This window comes from Patagioenas fasciata, chromosome 3 (genome assembly GCF_037038585.1).
Source record: "Patagioenas fasciata isolate bPatFas1 chromosome 3, bPatFas1.hap1, whole genome shotgun sequence".
Taxonomy (NCBI): Eukaryota; Metazoa; Chordata; class Aves; order Columbiformes; family Columbidae; genus Patagioenas; species Patagioenas fasciata.
The window spans coordinates 48,942,814-48,958,099 of record NC_092522.1 but is presented as its reverse complement, the minus strand read 5'-3'; the positions used below and the strand labels follow the sequence as shown (position 1 = coordinate 48,958,099).

General features: G+C 48.3%; 1 protein-coding gene across 1 annotated transcript; it reads right to left on the bottom strand.

Annotated features, from left to right (window-relative positions):
- Positions 1 to 6,908: 6,908 nt before the first annotated feature.
- On the bottom strand, positions 6,909 to 14,486 carry RHOU (ras homolog family member U). Its single transcript, XM_065834513.2, has 3 exons — positions 13,915 to 14,486; positions 13,084 to 13,142; positions 6,909 to 10,015 (listed from the first exon to the last, which is right to left on the bottom strand). Exons 1-3 carry the CDS (start codon positions 14,240 to 14,242, stop codon positions 9,560 to 9,562), a joined length of 843 nt encoding a protein of 280 aa, XP_065690585.1. The 5' UTR covers positions 14,243 to 14,486; the 3' UTR covers positions 6,909 to 9,559.
- Positions 14,487 to 15,286: the final 800 nt, after the last annotated feature.

Below are 15,286 nucleotides of genomic sequence, written 5' to 3'. Positions count from 1 at the left end.
CATTATAATAATATTACACTCCTTTTTTCCTAGCCTGGAGCAACGGTATATATCAAGTGTCCCTCTTGCCTGAAGTCAAGCAATAACAGACATATATTGTTGAAAGCCTGGGATCACAACCTCACAGAAAATTAGGAATATTTTTAAATTACTAGGCTGAATCTGTTCTCTGTCACTCTACTACAAATATAATATTTGCACAAGCACCTTTCACATTCAAATCTATTATGGAAACATTTTCAAGTTATTTTGAAAAAAATTTATAGAGTTTGCATTCCAACTGGGCAAATGATACATTCCGGACAAAATATTTGTCCAGTGAGTTAAAATCATTTTACGGTATACTTGAAAGAAGGACACAGAGACTCGTTTCTCAAAGCACTTTGTTAGGAGGATATTATTTTGCCCTGCTGCTCTGCCTCCTACCTCGGGCACCTCAAGCTTTTTTGCCTTCCTAAGGTCAAATGTTTCAAGTGTGACTGGGGATTTGTGTAATCAGACCTGGAATAATTATAAAGGGACCTGCTTTCCACTGGGTTGGTGATCAGCAAACCTCTCAAAGAATCCCTGGTGAGCTAACTACCAAAGTGGCCAAAAACTTGTGTCACACCTGAGAATCTTGGCCTAGCATGCTGGAGCCTTATAGCACTCCAGTGCAACAGGAAATGTTCACGATCTGTGTCCTCCAGATGGAGTGGATGAGGCAGGAAGTGGTCACTTAACTTTCATCTTTGGTAAGATCACAGATCCAGAGAAAAATCTGGATCAAAGGAACCCCTGGGCAGTTTCTCTTTCCCAGTGCTGTACCGCTCTCACAACAAAGGCTATTACCCACATGTTCATTTGAAGGGTAGACACTACAAAAAATCCTAAAATAAAGGACAACATGGTCCGTTGGGAAAGTGCCAGCTGCTTTCTCTGAGGGGAAATCTTTCTGGAAAGCTGCTGCAGATGTAAGGGGTAAAGACAAGCTTGGAGTTAATGCGGGTCCCAGGGACATGATACGGCTGGATTTCCAGGAAGTATTTGACAAGGCTGAACGCCAAAGCTTGTTGAAACACCCCTGACAACATGCTGGGCATTACTAGGGAGACTGCTGGACAACAAAACATAGGTCTCTCCACTCCTCAGGAAAAGGACAGTGCAGTTAGAGGGGACCCAGAGGGACAGCAAGTGAAATGATCGGGGGGATGGAGTGACTGTCCTATGAGACTAGAAGAGGCTGGGATTCTTCAGCTGGAGAGGGAAAAAGGAAATATGATGCTGGTTTACAAAACAAGGCAGAAGATCAAGTCTCACTGTCATTTACCTGGTCACCTATTTACCTGTAAACTGTTACTGGCCACCCCCTACAATGCTGGAGCCAGGGTGCACATGATGGAATGGACGGGAGCTCAGTTTAAAAGAAAAAAAAGAAAATACTTGTTCACACAGAGGATGTGGGACCTCTGGGACTGGCTGTCCTGGCTGGCTGTGTGGGCAGACAGTGTTGGTGAGGGAGAAGGCAAATTCACAAATAACAGTTCCGTAAGCAGGGACTGAAAGCATCGGGCAGGGTTATATCCACCAATGTCACACTCATACAACTGCAGGCCTGAGTCAGATGCTAGAAAAATTATTTATTTTAACTTTTAAAACCCCGGGTTTCACATTACTTTGCATTTTCTGCTTGAATCTCTGCGTATCTTCTCTGATGTCAGTAGCCCAGGTTTTGGCCTCCTGGGTTACCCAGCCTATGTAAACATACATGCTGCTGAAACTGGTTCCAGGAACTCCTTCCTCTCCTTGCAACCTCTTATCTCCCAGAGGAGATTGTCAGAGGGTACTTCAAAGCCCTTTGAAAATGGCCAGGGCTCTGCCTGTAGCCCAGCAGATATGGGCGCCCGCGCCCCAAGAAGAAAACAGCCACCCTGCACACAGGCAGTTAGTACCACCTTATTCCCACCACAACCACCAGCAGCAGGAGGGGCTTTACCTCCTCGCTATTGCTACCCCATCTTCAGTTTTTGCAATACACTGCCCGTCTTCTCACCAGATTCACTCAGGTGGGTTGTGGCAAATTACAAAAATGAGAGAAAAAGAAGGAAAGATGACAGGGGAAGGGAAGGGAAGGGAAGGGAAGGGGAGGGGAGGGGAGGGGAGGAGAGGAGAGAGGAGAGAGGAGAGAGGAGAGAGGAGAGAGGAGAGAGGAGAGAGGAGAGAGGAGAGAGGAGAGAGGAGAGAGGAGAGAGGGGAGGGGAAGGGAGGGGAGGGGAGGGGAGGGGAGGGGAGGGGAGGGGAGGGGAGGGGAGGGGAGGGGAGGGGAGGGGAGGGGAGGGGAGGGGAGGGGAGGGGAGGGGAGGAGAGGAGAGGAGAGGAGAGGAGAGGAGAGGAGAGGAGAGGAGAGGAGAGGAGAGGAGAGGAGAGGAGAGGAGAGGAGAGGAGAGGAGAGGAGAGGAGAGGAGAGGAGAGGAGAGGAGAGGAGAGGAGAGGAGAGGAGAGGAGAGGAGAGGAGAGGAGAGGAGAGGAGAGGAGAGGAGAGGAGAGGAGAGGAGAGGAGAGGAGAGGAGAGGAGAGGAGAGGAGAGGAGAGGAGAGGAGAGGAGAGGAGAGGAGAGGAGAGGAGAGGAGAGGAGAGGAGAGGAGAGGAGAGGAGAGGAAAATGGAGTGTTTTTTCTCAGCCCTAAGGTACAGGGAAGTCTGAAGCCTGCTGAGCTTGTAATTAAAATGTGGAAAGGCCATGACAAAGCTGAAAAGACAGAAGAATGGGATATGGGGAGCAGAAAAATGCTGAGCACCAGGCTTTGAGCAACACATCATTTTGAATCAAGAATAAATGAGAAAATGGCCTATGGAGAGGGGAATGCGGGGGGAGAGAGGTGGCTGTGGAAAGAGAGGATGACTGGGCGAGCTATTGTTCCAGCAATGCCCTCAGATAAATCTTGTTCTGTGCCCCTCTGCCGAAAGACTACAAGGTGTAGTGAGGCAGAGGAAAGCAGTGCAGCTGTTTCATGGTGTTCTTACCCCCACTGAACCACAGAAGACCAAGTGCCTGCCAGGACAAAAGACAGGACTCCGTGCATGCAGTCCTCACTCCATCAGCAACTTGAAAATGGAAACACAAAACATAAAAATCACATTTCTGCCTGTAACTTATTTTCTGCCATCGTTAACAAGCAACACCACTTGCAGTGGCTGGCACCAGGGACACAGGCAAGGTGGCCACAGAGGTCCCACATCACACGTGCAGCCAGGGACATCCCACAGTGACAGGAAAATTAACAACTGGACAAAGTACCCTGCTTTATCCCTTGTCATATTTATCCCATCCATATCAACCCCATTAGACCACTGCGACTAAAATTACCATCCAAAAAAAAAGGATTTTTAAAAGACATTTGGAGTTAACTGAATAAATTGTGGACCAGGATTCAGAAACATCAGATAAGTATACGGGAGATTGGTGACAAACACACACTTTTCAGAAAGGGTGAGCAAAATAATTTGCAAGACATATTGGGTTGGGATTGCAGCAGCCAAGTGATTAAGCATATCCTCTGATGAAAAATAACCAAAGGACTTCTACATGACTCTGTGAAGGAGACACTGAAACTAGCTTCTTTGGGTAAATGAATGCTTATGCACAAAAATGGCAAGCCAAAACTTACAGCGACGTGAGGTAGGTGGGCTGGACACAGAAGACCATCAAGAGCAGCAGAACTCAGGAGAAGAGGATCGATACTCATCCCTCTCAGTGAAGTTAGGGGGGAAGAGCCATACAGAGACAGTGTCATTACAAGCACACCTGCAACTCCAGAAGCTTAACAGGGATCCCTCCTTGAGTCTTTTTCATGCTGCATAAAGCTTTACAGGTGTGCATCTCTGCTGACTTGGGTGAAATGATTCCTCTTTTGCCTCCAAACAGTAGGACCAGAATCCAACCAAAATGCACAGACCTAAAGAACAATAGAGATCTGGGGACACTCTTGCACCCACCACTAGTGTCTGAATCAGTGTTTGCTATAGGTCTCCTTGCTCTGTGCTGAAGAGCCAGAGGAGCTCCTCAGCAGATCGGTGCAGTTCCTGGCATATCAGCAGGGCTGTTCCTCATGCTTCATCCTCTAGACACATTTCCATTGTCAAATTAAAAAAAAAAAAAAAAAGAAGGCAAAAACTAAAAACAAACGAACAAAACAAAAAAAAAAAAAAAAAAGCCAAACAGGGCTGAATAAAAAAAAACTGGTCCAAGCTGGGGCGTTATGCCTTTTTTCATATACAACACTGATTCATCCATCCTGTTAAAGCAGTGTGGGAAAATAAATTGGTAGTGCTGAAGAATACTCTGCCTCAGGTGGTAAAATTCATTAAATTATACAACTGCTTGTTCGCCAGGTTATACCATAGAGGACTGCACTAAATGGGTAATGAACAACCCTCATCACATTACATCTTCCCACTGTCTGCCAGCAATGTGGGAAGCTAAAGCTTCAGGAGGCCCTACTGGATCTTGGGGCCTTGCTGGCTTGAAACCCATCTTGCTCTTACAAAAACATTAAATACATTAGGACAGCCAGGCTGGTGGATGCCAAAAATCCACCTCATCCCATATCCTGTCCCTAGCCAGTGCAGATGCTTGAAGACAGTATAAGAACCAAGCAAATGCAGTGATTTTTCCCTATGGAGTGCAGTGATATTTCCTCCCAGCTTCCAGCTATCTGCAGCTTTGAGATTTCCTGAAGAAAAGTCTGTATTTTTATACCTAACAGCCCTCCCTGGGGCTCTTCATTTCCCCATGAATTTCTCTAATTGAGCTTTTAATCTGATCATGCCTGAAGTAGGTAGAAGTAGTTTCTATCACTTCCCATTGCTCAGGAGTCCCTTTGCCAGTTCTTCTGAGGTTTATAATGTCTCAGTCTTTCCTGAGTAGTTGTTTTTCCCCTCTCCACCCCTGGCTGAACGCCAGGGCAACACCAAAGGCATAAGTTTACTGAGGTCTCTTCTGTACAAACCTCTAAGCACATTGATTATCTCTTAGAGCTCAGAAAGGTTGCTCAATTGCAAGAGCACTCACATGCTTCACTGAGATTCAATGTTTAAACATAATATATATGACAATATTAGGTCAGCTGCAAGTGGTCATACAAAAAGGCCATCTCCTGCAGCAGTGTCTCCCTCTCTGTGGTCAATAACTGATGTCTAGGAAGAAAATAAAAAGCAAAGTAAGAGTGTGGTGAAGTTTCCTCAGACACTCTCTCCCCAAACTGGCACATTTTTTAGTGTCTCAGCTCTAGTTAACCCTCGGTCATACCCTAGAGGTATGTTCAATGCACAAAATACATGGCGAAAAATGGTAAAGGTGACATTGATTTCCATTTAAAAAAACCCCCACAATTTTTCATAGAGCACTTAAATTTTATATGAAAGAAACAAAATCCTCTCTTGGGAACTTCCATCCATCACAAAGCAGCAGCAATTTCAGCATTCCTGGAAAACCTTATGTACAGCAGGCTTGCCTCAGTACGCTCTTATCGGCCTCAGCTGCCACCCCATCCAGTATCTCAAGCAGGGCAGCTGAAGGAGCCTTTTGATCACAGCAGCACACACATGCACAACATTACCCTGGCGTACAGGATGGCCTGAACTGCCTCAGCCCTGCCCAGATGTCAGGATGCATAAGACAGCAAGCAGCCCACCTCAGCAGAAAAGCAATGCCTCACAGGTAGAAGGGTTTTAGCACTGGGATTTGGCAATGGCAGGTTCTGGGCTCTCAGCTAGCACAGCCCCTTTTCCTCCAAAGTGAGTGTACAAAGGCGGGGTGACTCAGCCTCCAGGGAGCACACCCCAGCTTCACACTGACCTGCACACAAACCCATTGCAAGTGATTCTTCAAAGGCACCAGGAATGGCAGCAGCAATTCGACACCCAGTACTCACCAGAAAGGAGCCCTGCTGGTGGGTCGGGCACTCAGACAGGGTTGCTGTGCTGCAGGTGAAAAAGCCACCCAGCAGCCCCCAGCATGTCAGGTAACAAAGCAGAAAAGAAGCCAAGACTTTGTTTCAAACAGTGAGGAACTGACCATGGAGAAGACAAACGGCACATTAATCTCCTTCCTCTACTTCGTGCAGGTTGCATGCGTTTCGATGTTTGAAAATGCATCACCCTTACAACCTGGGAGATAGGCAGCATGGGAGGGCACACTGGTATGCCATCCAGGTGTGCCTGCTCCACCAGAAAAAAACTCAACAGTGACAGTTTACAAACCTTGGTCGAGAGCGAAGCCCATTCTCCTGAGTGGTTTTTAGTAGCAGGACCAGTGGCTCCAGGAGGATGTCCCAGGGTTTAGATGCTACTCTTTGCTCGAGTGACACAGCCCTATAGCAGCTGCCCTGGCTCTGAAGGGCAGATGGCCTTTGCATACGGCCACCTGGGAGCTGCGCACAAACAGCCTCAAGCCTCACATGTCTAGGCCCCAGCACAAGGGAGAATACTCAGGGAGGGGCTGACAAGAGCTTTGCTGCCAAGAGGGAACAGGCTCCATTTTTCCACAAATGCCCTCCAGCTCCCACGGGGCATGCGTGGCACAGTGTGTGGTAAAATAACAGCCACCAGTCTCAGTGTCCCCCCAGTCCATCCTCAGCCAGGCTGTGCTCCTCCTGCTGCTCACCCTGCTTTCAGGGTCCAGGCACAAGAGGCTGCCATGCAGAGAGGCAGAATGCCCATCATCCTGCCCTTCCCACCTAGCCCATCCTCCTGGAGATGCAGCAGCACCGGAAAAAGTCTGTATTTTTTAGCCAGAGGCCTTTTGCCAGGGTGCAGGGAGCGCAGCCCCAGGCTGGCTGCACAGCTGCCTCCTCTCTGCCGGATATTGATGTGGTGCACAGCCAGGGACTGCCCTTCACCTTCCCCGAGCAGGCAATGGAGGCAGACACATACAGAGGTCAGAATTTATTTCCAAATACCTCATTTATATCATTCTCACCTGAAATATTTCTTTCAGAATATAGCCTACACTTAGAAAACAGAAAAGAGGTGTTTGTTTGTTTTTTATAAGGCACATCAGATTATAGACTACATAGAGACATCTCCCCCTCACTTGCTCTTGTAAAATACTGGTGATTTTAAATGTAGTATTTCTAAAACTTAGACCCTGTGTAGCCCTATGTAGAGCAGTATTCATAAAGTTATTAGACCTCAGTTTACATACACCTAGTAAAGGGCTATAATGAGTTGTATATACATCACATTTTCAGAAACAGTCACAGCTGGCTAACTTTAGTAATGCTACTCCAGACTATGAAACAGGCTGCTTATAAAATATAACCTACTGCTTCCAGTATGGCATGATACAAAGCAGTAAGATCTTGCAGAATCAATTTTGTTACTTTTGCAAAAGGAAGCTGTTCTGATTCAAGCCTGTCTCCTCCCAAACCCACATTTTTGATTGACTGAGGCCGTTTTACAGAGAAGCAAAACACCCAAGAGAAATCTGGCTCTGTGTTTTTCTCCCGGATGACAGTATGACTGCATATCTGAAATCCTGTCAAAGCATCTGAGTATGAAATATAAAGGTTCAGATGTTAACTTCATGACCAGTAAACATTAAACCATTACCGACCAGACATAATCAAGTTAAATGCATCCAGCTTCTGTGCTGTGGAAACTTTTTCTAGGCTGTTCCAGTGCAAAAGCCAACACATTTTTATTGAACCAGACCCTAGGTAAAGATTTCCATCCCATTTTCAAATTTTTAACAATAGAACATCACCCATTCTGCACTCAGTTCGTTGTAGAGAAGGAAAAAATACTGTTTATGTGTGGAGCCTATGCCAATACAGCCCAGAATCCATTTACATAGTGTTATTTTCTTTAATGGTCCAGGAGGTAAACTGTGGTCAGCTTCATCAACTCAAACAGCTTCCGCAGTTCTTGTTTATATCAGGCGTTGGTTCATTTCTGATGAAAAAAAGGTTTCAGCTTTCTGTCACTGCAGTTTAGTTTAAGACTATGAAAAAGGTCACTTCAAGGCTATGACCAAAGGGGGTGGGAAAAAAATAATATATATATATATATACACACATACATATATATATAAAATCTGATCTTGAAATATCTAGTGAAAAAAATAAAAGTAGTCAGGGCCATAAAAAGGCAGACAGACAGCACAAACTAAATGTCCTCTGCAGAATAAGTTAAAATACTGGTTCTTGCAGAGGGTCACATTACTCCTCAGGTCTCTCTAACTCACCAGGGCTGGAATTAGGCTTAGTTTAGTAGGAACCAGATTTAGTCAGAGAGTAGGTCACACTCAACTCTGCATCATGTTGATCACTCAGCTACATTTTAGGCACATTTCAGTTAATCTGTTGGACTGACCTGGGGAAAAAAATTATCAGTTAAATATCCAGGGTGACCTCAGCCGATTTCACGACTGTGAGCTTGGACAAGGTTAAACCACAAACGTCAGTTGCCTTCAGAAGGGAAACATTAACTTGGTTGAAAACAGCATCATGAAGAGGACACAGCAGCCTCAGTTTCTAGAGTCCAGTTTGTTATAAACCTTGATCTGCCTGATTTGTTATTTGTTTAGCAGCCTTAAAAGGTAAGGAGAAGCATCCTGAAATACTTGGCTGAAGACTTAAAACCAGATGTGGTTTACGTGGTACTGCAGGAATATTTGTTACACATATTTCTGGAAAAAAAAACAAAACAAAACAAAACAAAAAAACCACCACCACAAACCCAAACAAACAAAAAAACAAACAAAAAACAGCATTTACATTCCTTTCAGCTGAAATAGATGAACTGTCATCATGTCTGCAAAAATACAGAGGACATCACCACTGCTCAAGGTAGCAAGTTAAAGCTTGGTCATGTTCCTCGGGCTCCCACGCAGCTTCCTGGGAATGGCAGGGGAAAGAAGACAGAAAGGACTTTCTCAAAGTCAGGAGGTGACAAACGAGATGTCAGCTCCATAAGGGATTATGTTCCCTCACCGTGTGCTGAAGGTATATTCATGACCTTTCCAACTGTGGCATTTGCGTATAGATTACGCCTCTCACATACCCTTTTTAAAGCGATCCCCAAGAGCATTGGCTTGGGAAGACACAGAGAAGAGAGCAGGAGTGGGGTTTTAAAGCTACAAATGTCAGTTAGGAGGCACAGTGTTATTTTTCCCTTTGATCATCCACGTACAGAGCTTGACGTCTCCACCATCACTCATGTGTTCCTCCTGCAAAGCCTTGGCAACAAAGGCCTTTGGTGTGCTCCTCCCCATTGCATACGCCTTATAACACAACAAGCCAAATCCTTAGGACAAATCCTTCTATCCTCACAGACACGTGGTGCTCTTCTTCCTTAATGAGAGGTTTTAGTCACGAAACTGGATGCCAGACCTGATTTATAGCAATTATTTAACTAAGAATCCTTCTGCAACCCTTGAAAGGGCAACTGAAATATCCAGTAGCAACATATACACATACATACAGATCTACACTATACACTTGGGACAACACAGAATGAGATTTCAGCTAATATAGCCTCTATTTGATTTCCTCAGAGAAGCACTTGTGTCCTTGCAACCCTTATACAAAACAGCAGTATTTTTTCCACCAGGATTTGGAGAGGTTTTTCATCTTGTCTGGAGTCCTACACTTGGATTTCTTTGGTTGCTGCTGGGTATCTGAGTACTGAATACCAGCCACGATGGCCGCATCAAAGACCTCCTTGAGGTTTTTCTGAGTCAAAGCAGAGCACTCGATGTAGGATGCAGCTTTTATTTCCTCAGCACAGAGCTTCGCAGCCTCCTCCGAGACTGGCTTTTCTTTGCACTTGTCCAGCTCGATGAGAACTTTGACATCCTCCCGAAGGTCCGATTGTGTCCCAACCAGGATAATGGGTGCCTTGGGGCAGTGGCATCGGATTTCAGGAACCCACTTCTCACTCACATTCTGAAAGGAGGAGGGGCTCACCACGCTGAAGCACAGCAAGAAGATGTCTGTGTTGGTGTAGCACAGAGGTCTGAGCTTGTCAAATTCATCCTGCATGGAACAAAATCATGTTAGTACCAAACAGAAAGAGCACATCAGCCCCAGAGGGTGCCCCAACACACTCCCAACTCTAGTCTGTCACTGATGTTCGGAAGAGCTAAGGATCACCTGCCATTGGAGAAGCATCCTGACATCAGTACCCAGATCACTCAAGGTTTGGAGCAGAAGTCACCTGTACCCAGCTTGAGGTCTCATCCTGCACAGTTGCTAGCCAGCTTGCATCCTGCCACCATCAGGCATGCAAGATGAAGGTGGTGGCTTCCCCACATAGCTGACATTTTCTAATACCGCAGCTCGTTTGAGTGCTTAAATATTTCCTTCGCTCTTTGCACACAGGCACTCTGCCCCCATTTCAGCAGAGAAGCAATTCTGCGGGAAGCAGGTTACAGCACATGAGTGACAACGTCAAACATCGAAGTACTGGAGGGAGAAAGTACTTTCTATAGGTCCACCTCTTACAGGGGTTAGTGAACCCCTCCAATGAGGAGCACCCATGTACCTCAGAGCTGCTCTGCTAACACTCCTACCTCCAGACACCTACAAGAGCAGAGCAGACAAGCAGCAACAAGCGTACCTTCCCTGGAATAGTACCTTTCCTGGAATCAGCTTTTAAACTGGTGACTACTTAACAACATCCTACAGGATATGGGAATAATTTCCCTGCCATTGTGCCCAGGGATTTAAATCTGATGGCTGCAATAATGACTCACAATGTGCAGGCTTAACATGCCAATGGCATAGAGTAAGAGCTTTACCTTTCCCTCCCACCCATGCCACATCAAACAAACTGCAAACAGGCCTCACAGCGCTTCAGCGCTACATTTCTTTTTTATTTTTATTTCTCCTTTTAGTGCAAACTCCAGCAAAGCAAGGCCCTTTTCCAGCGTCAGGAACTAGCCACAAGAAAGTCAAACACCTCATGGTAATAAAGGCATGCTAGTCTTCAGCAAACAATCAGCAAGAAGCAAGTGTTAACTCCAGGCAGGCTGCTTTTATGCTGACAGTAGGATAAAAGCAGGGTAACATTAGCAGCCTGAACAGGTAGGATTTGCCTCAACAGCAGTGACATTTTAATTAAAACAGACCATGTTCTCAGAAGCTCTGAATTGAAAGTGCAAATAACACACACAGATTAAAACATTTCTCTAGTATCAGCAGTTTACTGCTGAATTACAAGTTCCATGTTAATTTTCAAGATGTGAAATTTTGCTTTAAAGCCTCTGGAGGCTCAGGATATGCAGTTTAAAGCCCCCTGGAAGCCTCAGAAGTCTTGTTTCACTCGAATGAATTTCTTCCAGCAGCATCTCTGAGAGAGACAGCAATTTATAAAACACAAGTCAAGAAAGTAAGCTTCATTAGCTCTCTTGATACTCAGATTAAGGCTCAAAGGAAAGGAAGCTCTCAGGTCTTGGCTCAGAGACACCCCGCATTTACTGAGATGCTGCCCTGAATGACAGGGCCATTTACAGAAAGTCACCTTGCCACTTAATTGCTACACGAGAAACCTCAAAAGGGCTCAATGCAATGGGTTTGAAAGCCAAATCCGGATCTTAAGGGTTTCTATCAAGATGAAATAGTGCCCTTCATATCCCAAGTACACTCATGCAGTTTCAATGGTAGGTACATGACCTGCAGGGACTCTACAACTCTTTGGGCTGGTGACGCTGAAATACAATTTCCCTCTGCTTGGAGTGCTTTTTTAGCTGCAGTTTCAGCAGCCATCTCATGAAAGCAGTTTTACCAAAGTATCCAGCTAGGTATCTTTTATTCAGGATGACTTCTGTCAGTTTAAATAACCACTTCATTTTTACAGCAGCAACTCAACCCATTCCAGCTGCACTTGGGCAGCCAGAACAAACATCTTAACCACTATCCACAGTGAAGGCAAGAGATGACTGGGACTGCCCATCCCTCCTGCACCTTGCAGCCGTGTTGCCACAGGCGCTACCTACCTGTCCACAGGCTGTCACTGGATGGCAATTTCAGCTGCCACACTCTACCAGGCCCTTGCGGTGCCACCGGTCTCTTCAGCAGGACAAGAAATCATGGGACTGTTCTGCTGTTTTACTTGGTATAATTACCTGCAGAAGGCTGCTTGCAGGATTTTAGCTTCAGTTTGTAGGGCACATGGGAGCCCTACACTGCTGTCTAGGACTGCACAGCCCTTCAAACCCCTTTCCTAAGTAGGGTGCTCAGTTACAATTCATCTAAATAGGTTTGTATGTTAAGACCACTGAGACTTTTCAGCATGGTTTTGGTGAAAGCGTAGACCCAGATCCACAAAGCTGCGCAGGAACCTAACTCTCACTTGCCTTCAAATGTCAGCTAGGTAGCAAAATACTTTTGGCTACTTTTGGCAATCCAGACTCAGCACCTAGCAAGTAGCGTTGCATGCTGCTCAGGGTGGTACAAGCCAGGGACTTGCAGAAAATACAAGGCAGTAAGAAATGGGCTCTTTTTATGCATCAGGCAAACTAGGAGCTGAGAGGCACCAACCACTCTCAACTCTTCAGGACTTAGATTAAAGCAAACCTCAGTTTTGTGGCAGCAGGGGGATGGGAATGGCAAAGATGAAGTCTCCACAGACAACACCCAGTAGGACTTTTTCTCCCTTCACCTTAAGCCCCCTCAAAAACACTGTCTCCAGACACCTACAGCTGTGGATGCTTTGCATACATACATCCCAAACACTGTAAGTCTTAAACACACAGTTATTTAGCAAAAATATAGGCAGTAACAACAGTTCAAAGAGAAAACCAGGTGGCCCTTGAATCCCCAATATGTTCAGCCTTTCTAACCAGGCAAAGCAAAGCAGCAGCTTGAGCCAGCAGAGCAGCAGCCTGTGCCCAGCCCCTATTCAGAGGCAGAGTCTGTACCCCACCCTTCAACAAACACCAGGCAAAGCAGTGGGTTAAGCTGCAGTGAAAATAATAGCAGTTTAATACGATGATCAAACACTGGGAATCCTTTCAAATCCATGAAGTCATTAGCAGGACTACTTTGCGCAACAACTTCTCCCCTCCTGCTGTCACTTGAATCAAATAAGTGGCTTCACTGACCTGACCAGCTGTGTCGCAGAGCTGAAGTCTCACCGGCTTGCCATCGACAGACACAACAGCTTTGGAGAGAAAGGAGGAGGAAGCAGGGAAAAGTGTGGTGAGTCCAACTGTACACGTTTTCCATTAAAGAAAAGAAAGAAGATTTACCTTCCCTCAGCTCTTACAGTCTTCAATTAGTTTAGATTTAACTACTTAACAGAGCTGGAAGGGAGTGTGGAGCTAACACTTCGGCACACACAAGCGCTTCAGGGCTTTCCGATTCATTTCACTGCAAGACATGAGGCAGTGAGCGGCTGCACTAACCCCCAGCTGGCAGCCGGGAGAGGGAGCCAAGCGGTCCCGGTCATTCTTCTGCTACAAAGGCTTTAGTTTATTATCCTCTGATATATCTTCAACACGGCCGGGACACAAAAAGCGCCCCGCCGGAACCAAAGAGAAAACCCAGAACCTCCCCTTTTACAATGGTGAGACAAGGCAGTTATTTAAGCTTTCCTTTTAGGCGCTTCCTATCTCGCCGAGAGCTGGAAGTTTTAGACCGGAGAGTTCACAATTAAAGCCCGGCTTTGGCCGTACGGCCGGGCGCGACACCAGCTGCCAGACTGGCTCCGTTACACGGGAGACCAGCCGGTGCTGCTGCCTGCGATGGAAGTCCAACAAGCTCCGGTCCTGCCTGAGTAGGGTCCTGCCCCCCAAAACAGCGAAATAACCGAAGCTGTACACCCCACCCGGCGCAACGCCGCCACGGCTCCGGGGAAGGCAGAGGCGGGACGCGCCGTTCCCCGCGGCGGCAGCACCCCCTCCCGCGCCCCTGCGGCCGTCCCCGACCCTTACCGGAGAAGTTGTCAAAGGCGGTGGGGATGTACTCAGTGGGGTACCCGTTGGTGGTGTAGCTCACCACCAGGCTGGTCTTCCCCACGGCGCCGTCCCCCACCAGCACGCACTTGATGCTGCGCCGCGGCTCGGCTCCGGCCCCGGCTCCGACCCCCGCCGCAGCCCCGGCCCCGGTGCCCGCCGCCCTGCAGCGGCCGCCCAGTGCCGCCCCCAGCGCCGCCGCCGCCCGGCCGCTGCGCACCCTGCGCGGGGGCACCGGCGGCACCTCGCAGCCGCCCGGCGCCGGTTTGCTGATGTATCCCGCCTCGCCCTCCTGCTGCGGCGGCATCCGCGCGGCGACGCGGAGCCCCGCGGGCTGGGGGGCTGCGCGCGGCCCGGGACCACCGGCCGGAGGGCGGCGGGGTGCAGCGGCGGTGGACGGGCGGTGCGGGGCCCCCGCGGGCCGGCAAGCACGGCGCGACCGCCGCGAAGCCAGCCCCGGCGCCGCTGGCTCTTCACCGGGCGCAGGCGGCTGTAGCAGCGGATCCCGCCTGCGCTGCGTTCGCCTGGCCCCGCGCTACCGAGTCCCACCCGCCAGCACCGCGCCTCCGCGTGACATAGCGCCGTGCGGGGAGGAGCCGCCGCCGCACGACCCGGCCCGGCCCGGCAGGCGGCGTCACAGCGCCCCGCGCCGCCCGCCACGACGGTCGCGGGCAGGGTGCGCGCCGCCGCCGCCCCGCGGACGCACCGCTCATTGGCCCGCTCGCTCCCGTCGCAGAGCGCGGCGACGAGCCCAGCGCCGCCACCGCGCTCTGCGGCGGGAGCGAGCGGGCCCGTGTCCCCATCGCGCTGTCATCAACCCGGGATATAGATGTTGGTATCGTCATTTTTCTGGTTCCGTGCCGCGGGGCGTGCTGCAGCTGCACGTCGTGCCCCAGGTGTCTGTTCCGTGCTCGCTGGAAGAGCTGGAAATGACAGGCCTGCAGGGCTGCCGTCCTCTTGCTTCTATAAGTGCGTCTTTTGGCACTTAAAAGGAACCTGTAAGAAAAATGGAGACAGACTTTTTAGAAGGGCGTGTTACAACAGGACAAGGGGTGATGCTTTTAAACCTGAAGAGTAGAGATTCAGGTTTGACATGAGGAAGAGATTTTCTACAATGAGCGTGGTAAAACACTGGCCCAGCTTGTCCAAAGAGGTGGTGGATGCCCCATCCCTGGAGACATTCAAGGCCCAGCTGGATGGGGCTCTGAGCAACCTGATCTAGTTGAAGACGTCCCTGCTCATGGCAGAGGGTTGAACTAGGTGACCTTTGAAGATCCCTTCTAACCCAAATTATTCTGTGATTCTATAAAGCCCAGAGCTGCATGCTCTGACCACTGAAGGCCTGGCCAAT

Bases quoted from the DNA above. Each gene is read 5' to 3' on its own strand.
- RHOU (XM_065834513.2), bottom strand. From the start codon at position 14,242: ATGCCGCCGCAGCAGGAGGGCGAGGCGGGATACATCAGCAAACCGGCG. The intron at 13,143-13,914 runs GTAAGGGTCGGG...TTCTCTCCAAAG, and splicing joins CGCCTTTGACAACTTCTCCG to CTGTTGTGTCTGTCGATGGC. The intron at 10,016-13,083 runs GTCAGTGAAGCC...TGTTCCATGCAG, and splicing joins TCTGCGACACAGCTGGTCAG to GATGAATTTGACAAGCTCAG.